This window comes from Convolutriloba macropyga, chromosome 15, assembly GCF_964194025.1.
Source record: "Convolutriloba macropyga chromosome 15, txConMacr16.3, whole genome shotgun sequence".
In the NCBI taxonomy this organism is placed as follows: Eukaryota; Metazoa; Xenacoelomorpha; order Acoela; family Convolutidae; genus Convolutriloba; species Convolutriloba macropyga.
In genome coordinates this window covers 2,497,313-2,517,720 of record NC_134482.1, presented here as the reverse complement: position 1 = coordinate 2,517,720, position 20,408 = coordinate 2,497,313, and the positions used below count along the sequence as shown (strand labels likewise).

Genomic DNA, 20,408 nt, shown 5'->3' with positions numbered 1-20,408 from the left:
TACGTTAATGTCCAGAAAAACCAAATTGCCTTCCATGTTAACTTTTTCTAAGGTAAATTGCAGTTTGTTGTGTAAAGAATTTGCAACCAACCTGTTTGTGAGCATAGTCAACGCATGCTGATGAATTCTTTGCTCCGAAAAAGGCGAGCTGACACTCGTATATTTGCAGTGGTTCAATAATTTTTTGTCTGTAAAAATCTCAAACAAATTCCAAAAACTGATCATTCAAACCATGCAATAAATCAGGTCTAGATAGTAGAATGTCGTTGGGGTAAAAATCTTTATATTAACATGCATCGTTGCAAACACGTCCTTTTCTGCCAGGTTTAGCACTGGAAGGTCTGGTATATACCATTGTTCCCGAAAAGTACCCAACGCTGAGCTGTAGTTCTCTGGTAGGTTCGGCTCTGCTTAACTCCACAGCATACCCAATACGTACTCCTCGACTAAAATTTCCGTCGTTCTCTCCAGCATCTTTTGTGCATGCAGCTCCTTCATGGACTGGCTGACGCCACTTTCTGTTAGCAAAATCCTCATAGTCTTATCAGGATTGATTATTTTCCACCGATTTCACGTCCTCCGGCAAGCGAAGAGACAGACGTTCTCTTGCCTTTCATGGGGCCACTGACTACCCCCTATAATTGTGCTAGGAGCGGAATCTGCTGAAAATCTTTCTTCACACAATTTCCCCATGTTTATCAGGATTTTGCTATTCAATCTTTCTTTTCTTGTTACATCAATATAAAATATTGGTCGACAGGTTTGTTTGAAACAAAAAATCTTCTTTTCTGTTCTGGTCAATTGCATTTGAAGACATTTTCTTGTTTTTTTGTTTCGAGAAACATTCGATAATTTTGTTGTGATCGCTATCTGTCAGCATCACAAAAATGAGTCGTTCGATTTCATGCATATAACTTCGTTGCTTTTTCTCTCATCTCAGAATGTGATTTCTATGTTACATTGTATCCAGGGCTGACTTGTATTGCTGCTTTCAGAACAACGCTCATTGGTTTCTAGATTGTTACCTCTTCCCTAAGACAGCTCTGCGCACTTGGTAGCAAAAGTTAACTTTTAAAGACCCAGGATGTTGACATCAAGTGCTAAGTTTTAAAGGCTGGCAGTATGTCTCAAACAGTTGTTAGAACGGTAGAAATTTGGATACAAGCTATGGTGCAGATGCATAAAGGCGACGAACTGGCCTGCAAAGAAATAAAATTTTCTGGAAAAAAAATTGACAACGCAGTATGGCTAGAGCTGCTTATAAAAATCACGAGCATTTGAAATACAACAAAAACAAAACATGATTTGAAGTTGCAGACAATGATTTATCAAAAAATGCTTACAACAATAAAACTTTAAAGGTTCAAGGCCGTAGGAAAGCCAATTGGGTCACTACATCGCCGACTGCAGAAATAAAAGGAGAAGTTGGAAGAGATCTAAGGAGGAGCGCTTTTGGTTAAAGGAAGAGTTTAGTTAGGTTAGTTTGATCAATCGAATTATAAATAATTGTTTCCACCGACTTTCAAGTTAACATTTCTTCTCACACCTTTTCGCTCTTTACTTTCAGCTCCTCGGCTCGACCTCCACCAGTGATTGATTCATCTAGTACATCATTTTCCTCTAGTGCCAACATTCTTTCTCTGTACATGGACTTGAAGTCCATAAATAGCGATTTCATGCTGCATAAGCCAAGACCACGATCACCACCCACAGCAGAGGGTAAGTCAATACTCATTTTCTAATTCTGCTCACAACAGCACTAAGAATCTGGAAAATAACACCACTATTGAGGGAAAGCACGTACTTTCTTAATGAACTCGAAAATATCAAGTTCTGAAACGTAAATTTAAAAGCAGAGATTTGTTCCATCGCCCTAAATTTAGCAGGCAGTGCTATGAATATTGGGCAACAGGAATTTAAGGGGGACGTAAACTCCTATTTACAACTACAAACTTTGACAGTGGTCATTAGAGAAAAGATCTTGCTTTACGTTATGGGAGCCTCAAATTCTCTGTTAGTACTTGTGTAAACCCGAAACCTATTGTCAGTAACATTCCATCGGAGCGCAATTACAAATGATCCCTTTGCCTTTGGCTTAACATCCATTTGCTTGGTTTTCCAGATTGTCTTCCAGAATCACTGCGTTCACTTCCTCAATGCTGCTCATCCATTTTCTTCAACTCAAGTCTATGTTTTGAGAGAAGCGGTTATAGCTGATGGAACATTTCGATAGCTTCTTGTGTTGTCTCTACTGATTTAATCAAATCTTTGATAAAAATTTGTGGATTGCTGCGACAGGAAGTTAATCTTCATTGTTAATACCGACCTGTTTGTAAAAGAAACCGATGTCAAATTAAACTTACTTAAAACAAACGTTTTCGAACTTTACGTTCATCGTCAGGTTGAAACTGTTTTACAAATTGTTAAAAGATAAAATAAATATGTATTTACATTTGTCTGAGACCACACTTAAAACAGTTCTAGGAAATCTTCTAAAAAAAATCAATCGAAAATTTTTCCAAATGTACAATATTTAGCCTATTTACAACTCATATTTACATCCGTTATCAATTTATTTAAAAACAATCCTATTCCGGATTTTTCGATTTTGGCCATGTTCTTTTATTTTTAGGGTTATTCCGAATTTGCCCTAAACTTAACTATCCCTCTTGTGGAGGTTTTGCAAATTTCGTTTTGTCATGCACAATATGTTTTTTGCCCTATGTATCCTCATCTAGTCAAAATTATAATTTGAACTAATATTTTAACGTGAGTTCCCGCCCCCTTTATCCATCGCGTGTGTTTAGTGCCGGCTTCAGCTTGCTGATGTATATAGCATCGATAATTTTTAGCTTTTCTAACGTCCGGCAGGCGTCCAGAATTTTCCATTCAACGTCGTCCGTGGCGCCACGACATTCAACCAGATGTTGACCCACCTGTGAATCCTTCTTTTGATGTTCTGCTATACTTGTGGTAACATGCTGGCTTGTTTGCCCAACATAGATGATTCCGCATCCATTACATTTGATCTCATATACCACGTGGAATTTCAGGTCTCTATCAATAGATGATTTCAGGGTGGGGAAGCATGATCTTAATTGTAAAAACCACTTGCAATTCGCATATTTTCTTCAATTTGCTTGCAAAGTTTTGAGTAAGGTTGCCTCTGTATAGTAGAAAAATAGTTGTCTTATCATAAGAACTAGTCTTGCTTTTTTGATGCTCTTTTGGTGTTTTTCCCAATTGGTCTTTACCGCCACTTATTATCTTTTCTAGAGTCTGGTTCATTATTTTTGAAGACCAATCTTCTGGATATTGATTTTTGGTCCAGCAAATTTTGTTCTTTTCAAGAGCCTGATCGAAGGCCTACCAAATACAGGTTGCATTAAAAACCCTATGAACCGTCCCTTGAATCACATTTCTCTTATGCTGAAGCGGTGCACAGCTGCGAAAATTTGGTATTTTCGAGTGTCAGTTGGTTTTTGATACCAATGACAGGTAAAATTACTTTTGCTGCTCACATATACGTTAATGTCCAGAAAAACCAAATTGCCTTCCATGTTAACTTTTTCTAAGGTAAATTGCAGTTTGTTGTGTAAAGAATTTGCAACCAAACTGTTTGTGAGCATAGTCAACGCATGCTGATGAATTCTTTGCTCCGAAAAAGGCGAGCTGACACTCGTATATTTGCAGTGGTTCAATAATTTTTTGTCTGTAAAAATCTCAAACAAATTCCAAAAACTGATCATTCAAACCATGCAATAAATCAGGTCTAGATAGTAGAATGTCGTTGGGGTAAAAATCTTTATATTAACATGCATCGTTGCAAACACGTCCTTTTCTGCCAGGTTTAGCACTGGAAGGTCTGGTATATACCATTGTTCCCGAAAAGTACCCAACGCTGAGCTGTAGTTCTCTGGTAGGTTCGGCTCTGCTTAACTCCACAGCATACCCAATACGTACTCCTCGACTAAAATTTCCGTCGTTCTCTCCAGCATCTTTTGTGCATGCAGCTCCTTCATGGACTGGCTGACGCCACTTTCTGTTAGCAAAATCCTCATAGTCTTATCAGGATTGATTATTTTCCACCGATTTTACGTCCTCCGGCAAGCGAAGAGACAGACTTTCTCTTGCCTTTCATGGGTCCACTGACTACCCCTCTAATTGTGTTAGGAGCGGAAATTTTCCTTTGTGCTTCTGTCTTATAGTCCAACGGGCTTTGAATTTTAAAGGCATCGACTCAGAAAGATGCCTTCTTTCAACAAATTGAAATTTGTTTGGAAGTACACTCTAGTGAATGAAACTTTTTTGCTAAGTCAATAATTATTAATTAATGAAAACAAACGTTATTGCTATGACTAGCATCATCAGGTTAGGAATCTTTATTAACCTTAAGTTGGAGTGTATACAATTAAAATAATTTAATCTTATCACGTGACTCTGTCAAAATTTAATAAATACAAATTTTGAATTTAAATTAAACGAAATTTTTTCCAGTTTTGCAATTTTTTTTGCAGATTTTCATTCCTTTTACTATTTTCTTCCATCTCTTTGAATGGCACTCGCTTTCCTAAAATTTCGCAATCAACTTGAATTCCATCGACATGTAAATTTCAATAAAAGCCACATGTCTGTATGTAGACTAATAATTGAGTGTTAAGTGGCGGCTTCCGCTGCGCAAGGTAAATGGCTTCCAGTGTTATTAGTTTTTGCGATTCGTGGCACTGATCAATGACACGCAACTCAAAATCTGCCAACAAGACACAACATTCACTCAAATGCTGTCCAACTGGGGAGTCTGTTTTTTGATGCTCCGAATTTGTTGTGGCAATATGTCTGCAGGTCTGCCCAACATAGGTGAAATTAGATCCACTAAAATTATCTGGTAAACCACATGAGACTTCAGATGCTTCTCGAAACCCGTTTTCAATGTTGGTAAGCATGCCTTGAGTTTGCGGGTTGTAAAGATCACATTTATTTCTGCTGCAGTATTTAGTTTTTCCTTAAGCTTTACGCCAAGGTTTCCTCTGTATTGCAAAACTAACGATGGTATTTCATTGTTCTTTTTCATTAATGATTCATATCAGGTGATTTGTGCAAAAAGTTTGTAGAGTTTCTTTGGTTGTATTAATTTTTGTTAACGTTTCATTTATTAATTTTGAAGAACAAGTATCTGGATTTTTTAACCTTCAGATGCTTCTCAAACTTCGATTTCAATGTTGGTAGGCTTGTCTTGATTTTGCGGATTGTGAAAATTTGCTTTTACTTCTGCAGCCTTATTTAATTTTTCCTTAAGCCTTAGGCTGAGATTACGTCTGTATTGCAGAAATAACTATGGCATTTCATTGTTTTTTTCATAAAATATTCATTTGAGGTGTTTTGTGCGACGCGCTTGTCGATTTTCTTTGTTTGTGTTAAGTGTTAAAAATTTTATAACGTTTCGTTTTCTACTTTTTAAGACCAACGCTCTGGATTCTGATTTTTTAGCCAAACTTTTTCATTCACTTTTAAAGCTTCGTCAAAGTTTTTCCAATTATTCGTGCGGCGCACTAGCCTATGGATTGTCCCTTCAATAATATTTTTTTGTTTTGAAGCCGTGCACAACTTCGGAAATTAGGGCTAGTACCAGTGTCTGTTGGTTTCTGTTACCACTTACAAGTTATCATTCTTTGCTCATTAACATGCACTGCCATATCCGAAAACGCTCATTTGCGCTTATCATTTAAAGTTTCGTGAATGAATTCTAGATTTGGATGCAAATCGTTAACTTCTCGAATTGTTACAGTACGGTCCAATTAATGTCATCTACACATCTTTCAAAAAAGTTACGTTCTCTGCCAAATTCAACTACTTTCATTTTTTTGCAGTTCAGACATATCCAACTGCATTGCGCAATATCTCGGATTGCTCTTTGTCTATCTTTTTGGCATTTGATATGGTACCAGTTCTCGCATTTTTCAAACTCGATAGCTTTGCTGTTCCAAGCAATTTTTTGAGGGCAATCTGGACATTATTCATTGGGATCTTTAATTCTGACACTCAGTGTTTGACTTTCGTCACTCAATTTTTCTTCAAAGAACTTCATCCAAATGTTAGCTAAGACAACTGCTAGGGATTGAAACTTCGTTTCCGCATGCTGTAGTCATAGTTTGTATTGCCCAAAGAAAGTGACGAGCGTACATATGTCTCAAACAAGTGCAATTGTGGTTATGGTCCTTTTCACAAGATCTTTTTCCGTCTTCACATAATTTGTACCGTATCGTCCAGCTCTATAAGGCGCACCACTGGCACCTAGAGCTCGCAACTTCTCTTAAATGCATTGATCAGTGAATGTTACCGTTGATCAACAATCGAGGACGGCATATGTGTTTAGCTTGTTGCCATCACTGTGTTGCGACTGCAATTATCTGAAGAAGAGTGTTAACTACATTACTTTGATCTTTCGTTGTTGCGCTTAAGTTTGATGCGTCATTAATTTCATCCATTCGGTTCTCTGAATGTAGCAATTGGTTTTTTGGTACAAGCAACTTTTGGTACGTCCAGTTTTACTGCACAAATTGATTGTGCAATCTTTGATGGAATATACTTTCCCCAGACATCCATGGCGTTTGCATTGCTTCTTCACTGCCACGAATCGTTTATTCAAACAAATGTTTCTAAATAATTGACAGTTTTAATTTACAAAAAAACTATCAGCTAGTGCCCAGACGTCATTGTAAGTTTGCTTTGTTTTTTTTTAACACAAAAGAAATTCCTGATCGTCGAATCTCAAACGGAATTAGATTAGGCAAGTCCTCGTCCCTCTCAATAACAAATGACCATATTTTCCTGCGCACCTGAATTACATGCGGTCTGTCAGATTTTCTCTCCATAATGATCCAGGGAGCTCGTTCAAATGCGCCAGTGTATTCCATCCCTGAGTTTTCACAACTTCATTTGCCGGTTAGTAGATACTTCAAATGCGGCATTCTTCGGAATCCGCATTCACTGTTGCAATAAACATACTAGACCACTCAGGCCATCTAGTGAGTTTCCCTCAAACTGCTCTTTTTTGAATTTGGGACTTCAATACAGCTGGTGTGCCTCTGAGCATATCTGTAGCTATTTTGAAAAAAAACGGCTCGCACAGCTAGAACAAGGATCAAGAGCGTTTTTGCAAATTGTGCATTTCGTCTCATTGATTTCATGGTGGGCTGCCATAAATAATGCATTCCGATCTCATCGGAATCGCAGTGTTGCTAGTTTTCTTGTTTTAGTCTCAGAAGTTCTGCTCTTTTAACTTTTAAAACTTGTCACGAAAACACGCTGACTGAGAAGGTAGCTCATCATTCTCCAGTGCCGTTGTTTTTACTTTGCGCTCCAGCTCACGCAGTTCTTGAAGAGTTTGTTGTAGCATTTCGAGCACTTTCTTCGTCAGCTCTAACGTCTTTTCCCGATTGAAAGATGATCGCTCCATTGGCAGGTCTTTTGGTGTTTCGCATTCAAATTTATTTGACCTCTTATCTTGTCTTTTTTTCGCTGAAGAAGTCTCAGAGACCTTCTCGTTGTCTTGATCTTTCATAAGTGCGTTGTTATGATCAGTTTGTGAGAATAATTCTCCAGATATGTGAGTGTTGTTACCCCAGTTGTAGTTAGTTTCCTGACTTGCGGTCAATGAAGCGTTAATCAATTTTGATTGCGTACTCTATTTTATGTATTCGAGGCAATCTCTGTCTAAATAATTTTTCTTATCACTGCAGCTGATGTTCTCTCTGTTTCAAAAAAGGTTAGTTGATTTTGTTAAGTTTGTTGTAACACTGCAACTGCTAGGGCAGTTACTTATCTAAGAATTGAACAATTGATCCCTAAACAATAATAAGTTCACTGAAACTGCCCATCTGAAACTTTGTCGTAGCCAAGTTGCTGCTTAGCTTTAAGTGGCTCTATCGCCTGTAAAGCTCGTTGAGTAACAATCAATCGTGTTCTTGTTGCCTGTGTGATGTTTTCACTTCAACCTTCTCACTAAATTTCATTTTCGATTTGAATCGTGGGTGTGTTGTTGCTGATTAGCTCGATTGATAATTAGAAGTGTCTTTGACACTCCGGTTAACAGTTTGGAAGCAGTTTGCTTCTCACTTTCCGGGTTGTTGGACGAAATATAACGGCTGCTCTCCAAACAGCTTGTGAAGGACAGATTTTTTACCACCCATTTTGTTTCAGCGGTTGAAACTCTGACCTGATAACTTGATTTTGCGGTTTGATTTTGTAACTGTCATTCTGGTATATTCTTACCGTTGCATTACAATTCTGTTCTGCTAATGTTAATTTCAGTAAAAAATTGAACTGGGTTTGCTGAAGATCACACAATACGGGATCTTTTTTGGTCTACCAGATCAATACGATATCAAAGCAAATTGACAACAAAGAAATATGTCTAAGAGCTGATTGTGCAAAATTGTTTAAATCCCAATTTTGTTCGCTTTTTGGCTTTTTCCTATGTACTCAGGAGTTGAAATACAAGAAACTGAAGTTGGTAACAGTTGAAATGCAGCTCAAGTAATTTGTAGATACAGGACGCATTAACAAATAATATACTGATCAAGAGTAATTTTCAGTACAGGAATCAGCAAAAATTTACTGCTCCAGAATAAATAGAACGCAAGAAACAGTAACGCATTATTTACTGCTCAAAAAGATTTGTTTTTGCAATATTTTTCATTTATATCAAAATAACCGTTTGCTAAGGAGAAAACAAATGATTCCTAATGGTTTGCTTTTGTTGTATCTCCCTTTTTCTGTTCTCACGTGACAATAACTGCACCTAGAACTGTAACTCTGACTAAGCAGTTGCTTTGACAACTGAAATTGGACAAAAATGAACCAATACGAAAAAGTTTTCCTCTCTCAGCATTGTGCTTCTATTTTTCCCTCCAAGGCTTAGCCCAACTCCGCAGGCCTAGCCCCAACATGCTAGTCGATCAGATATGTCAACTTCTGTAGGGTATTATTTTTTTGTAGAGTACCTTTGTGCTTTTGTCCTTTACCAGCATATTAGCAAATCTGAGAAAGCAATTGACAAAATACTCGCAACATTGTTATGATTATGATTACGGGATCACCACTTCTACACAGAAGCAGCTCAAAAATAAGATTGAAACTTTTTGGTGAAAACAATAATACAGATTTCAGGAAAAACAATACAGAGCAATCTAGTAGCTGTCGCTAGTTTTGTTGCACCTTGTCTGCTAAAGCATGTCATTAAAATTTGAGAACTTCACAACCATTCCAAGTGGATGGACGATCTCTAACTTATGGTTGCTTTTCCTGGATAGCGTCTTGGCGCAAGAGAGATAATCTATGCATAGGATTACAACAAGCTATCAATTTATTCCCAAAGAATCAAGGGAGGACTTTACACTAGTCAGCGGACTAGTTTCGAAGAGGTCCTTAGAACTCTTTTGCGTTGAAATGGGGACAACGCCCGGGAATTTTTGCAGTTTTTGATTAACAGAAGGGGTGAGGGGCGAGTACCTTGGAAGTGGTGCACAGCTCTTATTGTGCCAACTTTGAAAAAGAAAAAGCTAGCCCAGGAAATCAAGTCGTACCGGCCTGTCTCGGTTCTCTCGTACCTAAGTAAAGCATTTCAGAAAATAGTTCAATAGCCGCTGAAGGATTGGTCAATCATAACAAAAATGATACCCGACAAGCAGGCTTGGTTTCGGCTAAAAAGATAAACCTCAGATGTAAATGCAAACACCATACAATTAGCTATGGACAGTCGGCAATTGAAGAAAGAGACGTTCATAGAGGCAATCGATTTCAAATCGATTTCAGTCTATGACAGAGTGTGGAGGTTTGGGTTACTGCGAGGTCTTGCCTCTCATGGCCATAAAAGACCATGTCTGAACTGGCTGAATTCATGGCACTACGATAGACGAGCATGCGTGCGCTGGAATGAAGAGAAAAGCAAGAGAATGGTTTTCTCTCAGGGCATGCCCCAAGGCAGTCAATTGTCATCACTCCCCTACAGCATGCGAGCCTGCCGCGAATAGTCAAGAATGAAGACCCTGAAGCTCTTGTAATTCAATTCGAGGATGATCTGACACGACAGAAAGAAGACTCATTTCCAGCGGGCGTAAGTGAAAAGATACCCAGACTGAGGTCCCAGACCCAAAGTGGATATGTCCAGACAGGCCCAGACGGAAAGTGCCTATGTCCAGACCGTCCCAGACTCAAAGTGCCTATGTCCAGACCGTCCCAGACGGAAAGTGGATATGTCCAGACTATCGTAAGTTCAAAATTTTTTGTGCGTTCTTCGTGCGTTCGAAGACAAATATGTCCAGACCATCCCCTACTGAAACAGTATATGTCCAGACTTTCGCGCGTTCTTGTCCAGACCATCGTGCGCTCCAAATCAAATTCCTGCGTTCAACGCCAAGTTTTTAGTGCGTCCATGTCCAGACCATCGTGCGTTCATGTCCAGACTTTCGTGCATTCACCAGACCGAAAAAACATCACATCCTGTGGTGCAGTGCTATTCCTTGAAGATGAAGACAGAGATCGTTAGGAAATTCCACAAATGCAGATGTTTAAGGTTTATCAAAGAATTTGATTTTAAATCACTTTTTCTATACAATTGAGCGAAAAACCGACCACTCCAACCTAGGCTTTAAAATCTTGTGGTAATCCACTTTCAAATTATACTTGCACTTTCCTAAGTTTTTTAAATCTTGTGGTAATATAGTTCAAATTTCTCTAGCATTTTGCATATACTTAATTTTGTGTCCTTTCAACACTTTCCAGTTTCACTTGCATGCAACTGATTTTTTGAGAAATTGCAAGTTTAATTTGAACGTAGAATAATTAAACATCGATTTCAGAAACCTAGGTCAGGGATGTCGATTTTGCTTCATCATATATATACACACATATATATATATATATATATATATATATATATATATATTTATATATATATATATATATATATATACATATATATGTATATATATATATATATATAATGATTTGATTACAAAAATTTTCGATTTTTGCGCCATATTTGTCTCCTTTCAATACTATTCAGTTTCATTTGCACCTGACTAATTTTTTTGAAAAAATGCAAAAGCAATTTAAAAGCTCGATATAGGAAGAACTCAAAACCTAGGTTGGGGGTCGAAAGTTTGCTCCATCATTTGAAAAAAAATTGATTATAAAATTTTTCAATATTTACAACACATTAGTCTCCTTTCAATACTTTTCAGTTTCACTTGCACCTAACTGATTCTTGTGAAACGTTGCAATAATGATTTGAAAATAGACTACAGCTAGTGCTCAAAAACCTACGTTGGGATGTTCGATTTTTCGCTCAGTACTATAGAAAAATTGATTTAAAGACAAAATTTTTCGATATTTGCACTACTTTTGTCTCCCTTCAACACTTTCCAGTTTCAATTGCATCCAACTGATTTTTTTTGCAAAAATTTAAGAGTAATTTGAAAGTAGATTACAACAAAAACTCAAAAACCTAGGTTGGGGGTCGAATTTTTGCTCCGTCATAGAGAAAAAAATGATTTAAAAATAAAAAAAATTTTGATATTTGCACTTCATTTGTCTCTTTCAAAAACCGACCTCCCAAACTTGGAATCTTTCTGTAAGCTCCTTTCAAACTATACTTGCTATTTTTCAAAACAAAATTGTTGGGTGCAAGTGAAACTGGAAAGTGTTGAAGGGAGACGAAAGTAGTAAAAGTATCAGAAAAACTATTTTTGAATCATTTTTTATAAATGATAGAGCAAAAAAAATCAAAAATATCGACCCCAACCTAGGTTTTTGAAATCTTTCTGTAACTTACTTTCAGATTATTAAGTTTGAAAAATGACTCTGAAAAATGTCAGCAAAAGTGAAACAATGATATAAAAAACGTTTTTTTCTCTGTTTAAAATGTATTTCACTGACTGTTTTTGGACGTCCAGATACAGAAATTGGCCTCCTAATGTTATTCAAAGGGACCTTACGCCACTAAAATTTACCGGGGAATCAAATTTTGGGCATATTAGAGCCAATTTCGCCACTAAACAAACCAAAAAGTGAGATGAATGCGATGCAAAAACCTTGAGTTTGGAATAATGCCAAAAAGTGGCCACAAAAAGCAAAAATTTTGCTATAGTTGACATTTAAAAAAATGTTCTTCGCAAAAAACTTAGAGTCAGAGGCCAGCAGACCACTTTTGAGCGTTCTAGAGACTTTTATGGCCAAATGAAATTTGCAACATCACTTTTTAACAATTTTTTCAAGTTTTTTGGGTCAGAAGTTTCTCGTGACCTAGATCGATGTTGCGGACCAATATACCACTATATAGTACTTCCTTCTATTCATATGCTATAGCTTAGAGGGTCAGGGACAAAAAATGAGCCTCAAATGTTCACCTGGTCGTGTGGAGTGATACCACGAAAATCATGGATGACATAGTCTAAAGTGAAGATATATAGTCCATCGATTGGTTTTTTGGTAAAAAAAATTGTTGCATATTAGTAAATTGCAACAGTTTCAACATAGCGGTTTTTTTTACGTTTAAGGTGTTAATCAATGTTGCTGTACTTTCAGATCTGCTCAAAATATGTTTATAGATATAAACTGAATATTAGTTTGCTGCAGATCTGCAGAATAAAGTAAAATTTTGCCACCTTGATCCCTGAAAATGACACCTAAGAGGATAAGAATGACAAAACTATAAAAGTTTGGTTGAAAATTGTTTTTTTAAACATTTATATAAGAATTATGTATAGCTGGCAACTGTAAAAATGTCTGCTAACCATAATTGACCATTTGTGCGTGCAGAAATCAACACTGGAATTGTACTTTTTAGGTATCACGTTGCCAAAAGGCTCAAATTTGACAAAATGTCCAAAAAGTAATGTCCACTGGAAGTGTAGTTTTTAGGTATCACGTTGCCAAAAGGCTCAAGATTGACAAAATGTCCGAAAGAGTTAAAAAAATGAAAAGTGACTTTCCTATGGCTGCAAAAGCACCCATATACTATATTCTTATGTATATGAAGCCAAAACACCAAAAAAAACAACAAAAAGCACCGTTTATGAGATCCAAAAAATGGCTACGATTTGGCACTCATTTTTTGGGTCAAAAACGTGTTTTTCCTATCCAAATTGAACAAAGTACCAGACGTCATAGTAGGTATAAAAACAACACTCGAAGTCCTCAGCCGACTCCTTGTTAGAGGGTTCGTACCCCCTGAGTGTGTTTATGAAGCGTTTTTAAACGGAAATTAGCTCCTTGGTAGAATCTCGAGCTATGCATTGGGGCCAAAAATCCTTGGTACATATGGAGCAGAGCACTCGTTCTCAATGACCACTTGATCAAAATTGATCGGGTTTTTTTTCTGTCGTTTCCCACTGTGTTCCCACGACCTGCCGTAGACTCTTTGTTTTGTGTTAAAGCTATCTACTGTGTTTTTTTGATTTCAAGTTTAGGGCCTCATATATGCATATGTGCAAAATAGCCATATCTCGGAGACGGTTATAGGGTAGTTTTTGATGAGTTGCCTTACATACTTTTATCAAAATGTTTAGGTGTATTTAGGCGATAGGTGTCCGAAAATCAGAAAATTGATTTTCATGCCTTCAAATTAGGTACATCTGTAAGATATCCAGTGCACTATTTTAAGTTTTGGGGTTTCCCCTTTATTTGGAATAAGATATCTCTGCGTCAGAAAAAAATTCACGCCTGTTCTCAGTCAAAAAATGGCCTAGATATCGTAACAGTGTCCCCAGCCGGAACCCATTTTTTTTGACAAAAGATATCGTTCTAAAACCTTTTCATTATCCTACTAGGACTAAAACTGGGTTTAATGAGCCTATTTAGAACACTTTTGACAAGTTTTGAATTTGACCCCTGGCCAAAAACACGTTTTGTTCCCGTTTTCAAAAAGTTAACACTTTAGGACAGACGGGGTGAGATTTTTTGGTAGAAATTATTTGAAGTTGAAATTGGTGAATCCTGGCCCTATAGGATAGTACTTTGTAGGCTCAACCGGTCTAAACTCCCTAGAAGCGATATTTGTCAGATCGGAAAAAATTTGAGGCGCGTTTTTGGGTCCCAAATCGGGTCGATATGGTGAAAAGTTAAGCAAATCAGTACCCGATTTATTTTAGGCGTATCCGATTGTTCTAAAGTGCTGTTTATATCCAATGACATAATAAAAAATTACTTTTAGAGCTATTGTGAGCTCATTTGGGGTCATCTGGACTCATGTGATATCGGCATGCAGGTTTTGTACCGTGTTGTTAAAAAGTTTGTTAACAGGTATCGACAGGTCGGATTCTTACAAAAACGTTTTCTGACCTTATGAATGTGTTCTCCGAGCCCAGTCTACTAATTTATTTTAGTTGGGACTATTACTGGCACCAAGAAGTTAAAAAAAATGCATTTAGTCCGGAAAAACAACGCAAAATTGACATCTTAGATTTGACAATGTGGCTGTTTTGTGTTTAAGAGTCCAGTTGGCAATACTTGTGCAACCTTAAAGACGTTTAAAGTAATTCAGTCACCAATGGGAGATATAATGGTGTAAGAGAAACTTCATAACAGCCGTTTTAACGAATTATTTGGGGACCGCATAAAAGGATTTATGTTAGAAAATTGCGAGCACAGTTCGCGGAAACAACCATTTGCCCTAATTTGTCGCAACCATTGATGACACCAGGTACCAAAATTGTGCTGATGAAGTTACTACAACCTTGTTATGTGTCACTAAGTGTAGAAAAACCAGGTCAACTGGGTTTTTCTATTATCGACCTCCAAATTTTTGACCTTAGTAAGTTCTGAACTGTTTTTTTCTTCTTATATGGTCAATTTGCTCAAAATATTCCCTGGGTCACTATATTTTTCATTCGGTCGAGTAATCAGTGACCCAAGACAAGCACTGGGACGTCTCGTAGATAGTTGAATGATATTTTTTGTTCAATGTTTGAAGGGTGGTCCTCAAAAAGCATATACAAACTGTTCCTCTTCCCTCAAATTCTATCGGATCTAGCATGACTAATGTCTGATTTTTATTAAATAAAAAGCCATTTTTGCAATTCAAAATGATGTGTCAAGCAATGTCCAGGGTGAAAAAAATATCAGTAATGTAAAATTCTTGCTCTGGTGGTCGGTCATTTCTTTTTTTTCAGACGGGAATTTTGGGTAACTTTACATACCAAAGTAAAAAAATATTTAATTTTAAATAATTTTTAAAAATAGGTCTTTTTGATTAGGTCATAGAATTGTCCAAAGTGAACCAAACTTAGTGTGGAGTATTCCCAGTGTACCTAGATTGTAAGGCAAAAAGAATATTTGATGTAGCTGGTGTTGGTGCAGAAGTTATGTGTTTTAAGTGTTGCTTGGTTTTTATTTTTAAAAATTAAAAAAAAAGAGGTAAAATTGGGTGGGACGCCTTTCGGGCGTCAAAATTTTTCGGTGCTCTCCCTTCCCCTTCCCTTTGTTCTCTCGCCCGTGTTTTCGTCTCTCGTTCGTCTCTCGCTCGTGTTTCGCGTTCTCTCGTTCGTCTCTCGCTCGTCTCGCGTTCTCTCGCAAGTCTCTCGCGTTGTCTCGCTAGTCTCTCGCTTCGCTCTTTTTGTTTGAGTCTATGATGTGTGTTTATGATGTGTGATATATGTTTATGTTGATTTCAGCTTTCTTAAATGATTGTCAAAAAAAGTCTTATCTTATTAGAGGTTCAATTTAATCTTAATACTGATAGATAGAAACCATGAATTTTGCTCACCACAGCAAAAAAGGCACTGTCTCCTATTAGTATAAAGTTGTTCATGTACCTCACATAAAAAAAGACCTTAAATATCTGGATTTGTGGAGTTTTGGAACCCTCTCTGTTTTCAGCTTCAAGGATCTGCACTGCACCCCAGCAGGTAATTTTTTTCCCCTCGAACAGTCCTATTTGGAGGTGTTTGGAGAACTTGTTTCTGGTTGCATTTGTTACGTGCAACGTAAATCTGAGTAGACTGTCAATCTTGACACCAAGAACTTACGTTGTCTTGTTGTACTGCAGCACTGCTCTCATATGGTATTTTGCTTTGCCATTGCCCCATAGTTAGCTACCATGCTTCTAGGCTATTGCATGGCTACCATTCTAATCCTATTGCTTCCAGAGCTGTTTGTACCCAGGATGAGGTCCCAGACCGAAACCAGATATGTCCAGACCGAAATGAACGCACGAAGGGGGTGTCGTGCGTTCATTTCGGTCTGGACATATCTGGTTTCGGTCTGGGACCTCATCCTGGGTACAAACAGCTCTGGAAGCAATAGACTTAGAATGGTAGCCATGCAATAGCCTAGAAGCATGGTAGCTAAATATGGGGCAATGGCAAAGCAAAATACCATATGAGAGCAGTGCTGCAGTACAACAAGACAACGTAAGTTCTTGGTGTCAAGATTGACAGTCTACTCAGATTTACGGTGCACGTAACAAATGCAACCAGAAACAAGTTCTCCAAACACCTCCAAATAGGACTGTTCGAGGGGACTGTTCGTCGCCATTTATACGGAAGTTACGTGAAACCAGGAGCAATGTGGGCTTACGACATATAGGATATCTATATGTGATACGGTTGCCAACAAATTGGAAATTTGCAACAACCGTGCCGCCAGGATTTTTTTGGGGATGCAGGGAGGATGTCCCAACTTGCAAACCCTAACAGAATTGGATTTCGACACGCTGAAAAATTGTGGAGAAGAGGCGAAACTCTTGGAAAACTCTAGGAAATTCGAATCCGGAAATCCACTAAATAAATTGGCCCACAGAAACTCGAGAGCAAGACTGACATCAAGACAGGATTATAGCTTTTGCACCAATAGTAGAAACAGAGCGAACCAAAGGCCCTTCATTTGCCAACTTCTCGATATCAGAGAGGATAGAGTCTTGAACAAAACGAATAAACAACTCAACCGATATAAGCAGGGGTGGAATCGGACCATCCACTCAGGCGAATGACAGGAGGACGAAAGCTTAGAAACAATGCATGCAGATCAAAGAATAACGAAGTGGTCCTTTATCAGCAAGGTCTCAACATAGAGAAAATTCTGCGTCCAACGAAGTGAAGGTTTGGCAGGGACGAGTCACCCACATGCTCGCATAGCGTTGAAGACGAAGAGAATAGCCTTCACTGGTTGAGCCGATACCCGAGTTGGGACAAGGAAAGATTCTAGACCTACGGACAACAGCCCGACGATGGCATCATTCAAACAAAACTCGGAGACGCACTCAAATTCTACCATGCAGCGGCCGCAAAGCCCTCCAATTAATGAATGGAGTCCACACACACAAACACACTAACACACGATTTCTTTTTGAAAAAGTTTTCCTTTTTCAGTTTTCTGCTTCTATTTTTACTCCAACGCAAACCTTGCAGGCTCAACGTCAACGTGCTAATCGATCAGATTTGTCAAGTTCTACAGGGCATTATTTTTCTATAGAGTACATTTGTTGTTTTGTCCTTCACCAGATCACCTAACAAATGCCACAAGAAACAAATTCTCCAAACGCCTCCAAATACTTCGACCAATGAGCGGACAATAAAGGGGACTAAAAGCTGCCAATCGTCGCCAGTTATACGGACGTTACGTGGAACCAGGAGCAATGAAGGCTAACGAAGTATGGGGGATGTTTATATCTGATACGGCTGCCAACAAGTTAGAAGTTTGGAACAACCGTGTCGCCAAGAGTATTCTTTGCGTACCGAGAGGAAGTCCCAACCTGCAAATACTAACAGAAGCGGGTATCGACATTCACAAAAATTGTGGAGAAGACCAAGCAGCGAAACTCTTGGCAAACAGCAAGAAATTAGAATGCAGAATTCCACTGAATAACTTGGCCCACAGAGATTCGAGACCAAGACTGACATCAATATGGGAATCTGGCTTTCGCACCGATTGGAGAAAAAGAGTGAACCAAAGACTCATTTTCCAGCATCAAGAAATCAGAGAGGATGCTTACAGACAATGCAAGCAAGTCAAGGAACAACGAAGTGATCCTTCCTTAACTACACGTCAACAAGCCCCCTTTTCTGCGCCAAACGATGTGAAGGTTTGGCAAGGACGAGTTAGCTACATGTCGGCACTGCGGTGAAGACGAAGAGAACAGCCTCCACTGGCTGATTTGATACCCAAGATGGGACAAGGAAAGATTCCAGACCTACGGACAACAGCCCGATGAAGTCATCGTTCAAACAAACGTCGAAGACGTACTCAAATTCTGCCATGCAGTGGCCGCAAAGCCCTCCAATCAATTAATGAGTTCACACACACAAACACACACACACACACACACCCCTTTTTTCTTTTTTGAAAGTGATTTCCTTTCTCTTCTATTTTTTCCTCCTATGCAAACTTTGCAGGCTCAACGCCAACGTGCTTGTCAATCAGATGTGTCAAGTTCTATAGGGTATTGTTTTTCTGAAGAGTACATTTGTTGTTTTGTCCATTACCACCTTATTAACAAGTCTGAAATTGAAAACAAAATTGACAGAACACTCGCAACATTGTAATGAATAAAATTACGGATTAACACTTCAACACGAAAGAAGTCCATTAATGTGTTTGAAATTTTTGGAGAAAACAATAATACAGACTTCAGGAAAAACAATTAAGAACAATCTAATAGCTCTCGATAATTTTCTTGCCCCTTGACTGCCGTAGCATGTAACTAAAATTTGAGAACACCACGGCCATTCGAAGTGGATGGATGATCTCTAATATATGGTTGCTGTTCTTGGATAGCGTCTTGGCGTAACAGAGATACTCATTGGATAGGATTACATGCTATAAATTTAATCCAAAAGAAATCTGGAAGGACTATACACTAATCAACGGAAGATTCTTGCAACAGAGAGGGTGAGGGGCGAGTACCTTCGGAGTGGTGCACAGCTCCTATTGTGCCAATATTGAAGAAAAAAGCCAGCCCAGGAAATAAAGTTGTACTGGCCCGTCTCTCTTCTAGCGTGCCGAAGTAAAACAATGCAGAAAATGGTTCAAGAGCGGCTGAAGAATTGGTCAATCAAGACAAAAATGATACCCAAGTAGGTTTGGTTTCATCTAAAAAGATTAACCTCAGATGTAATGGCAAATATCACACAATTAGCTATGGACAGTCGGCAAGTGAAGAAAGAGACGTTCATAGTGGCAATCAATTTCAAATCGACTTCAGCCTATGACAGAGTGTGGAGGTTTGGGTTACTGCGAGGTCTTGCCTCTCATGGGCATAAAACACGATGTCTCAACTGGCTGAATTCATGGCACTACGATAGACGAGCATGCGTGCCCTGGAAAGAAGAGAAAAGCAAGAGAATGGTTTTCTCTCAGGGCATGCCCCAAGGCAGTCAACTGTCACCACTCCTCTACTGCATGCAAGCCTGCCGCGAAAAGTGAAGTATGAAGAACCCGATGTTCTTGTAAATCAATTCGATGATGATCTGACAATACAGAAAAATAACTCGTATTCAGCGGGCGTAGGTGAAAAAATACAACCATCTCTGGATACAATAGTCTTGTGGATGGAAGCTAATAACATGAAAAATTCAAAGGAATAGACGTTCAACTTAGTTATCTCTGTCAACCCTCGCGAGATATCGGGGAAGTCCACATCAAAGCTGACCATAGGAGAGGCAGTACTGAAGTACAACAAGACAACATCAGTTTTTGGTGTTGAGATCGACAGTAAACTCAGATTAACGAAACACTTAACAAATGCCACAAGAAACAAATTCTCCAAACGCCTCCAAATACTTCGACTAATGAGCGGACAATAAAGAGGACTAAAAGCTGCCAATTGTGGCCAGTTATACGGAAGTTACGTGGAACCAGGAGCACTGTAGGATTACGAAGTATGTAGGATGTTTATATCTGATACGGCTGCCATCAAGTTTGGAACAACCGTGTCGCCAAGAGTTTTCTTGGTGTACCGAGAGGAAGTCCCAACCTGCAAATACTAACAGAAGCGGGTATCGACATTCTCAAAAATTGTGGAGAAGACCAAGCGGCGAAACTCGTGGCAAACTGTAAAAAATTAGAATGCAGAATACCACTGAATAACTTGGCCCACAGAAGTTCGAGACTAAGACTGACATCAATATGGGAATCTGGCTTTTGCACCGATTGGAGAAAAAGAGCGAACCAAAGACTCATTTTCCAGCATCAAGATATCAGAGAAGATGCTTACAGACAATGCAAGCAAGTCAAGGAACCACGAAGTGCTCCTTCATCAACTACACGTCAACAAACTCCCTTTTCTGCGCCAAACGATGTGAAGGTTTGGCAAGGACGAGTTAGCTACATGTCGGCACTGCGGTGAAGACGAAGAGAATAGCCTTCACTGGCTGATTTGATACCCGAGATGGGACAAGGAAAGATTCCAGACC

General features: G+C 38.6%; 1 protein-coding gene across 1 annotated transcript in view; it reads right to left on the bottom strand.

Annotated features, from left to right (window-relative positions):
- Positions 1 to 1,767, bottom strand: part of LOC142354679 (uncharacterized) — a 158,625-nt gene extending 156,858 nt beyond the window's left edge. The window contains exon 1 of the mRNA XM_075407038.1: positions 1,547 to 1,767. Within this exon, the coding sequence (XP_075263153.1) occupies positions 1,547 to 1,735 (189 nt within the window). The 5' untranslated portion in view covers positions 1,736 to 1,767. The remainder of the gene's footprint in view (positions 1 to 1,546) is intronic.
- Positions 1,768 to 20,408: the final 18,641 nt, after the last annotated feature.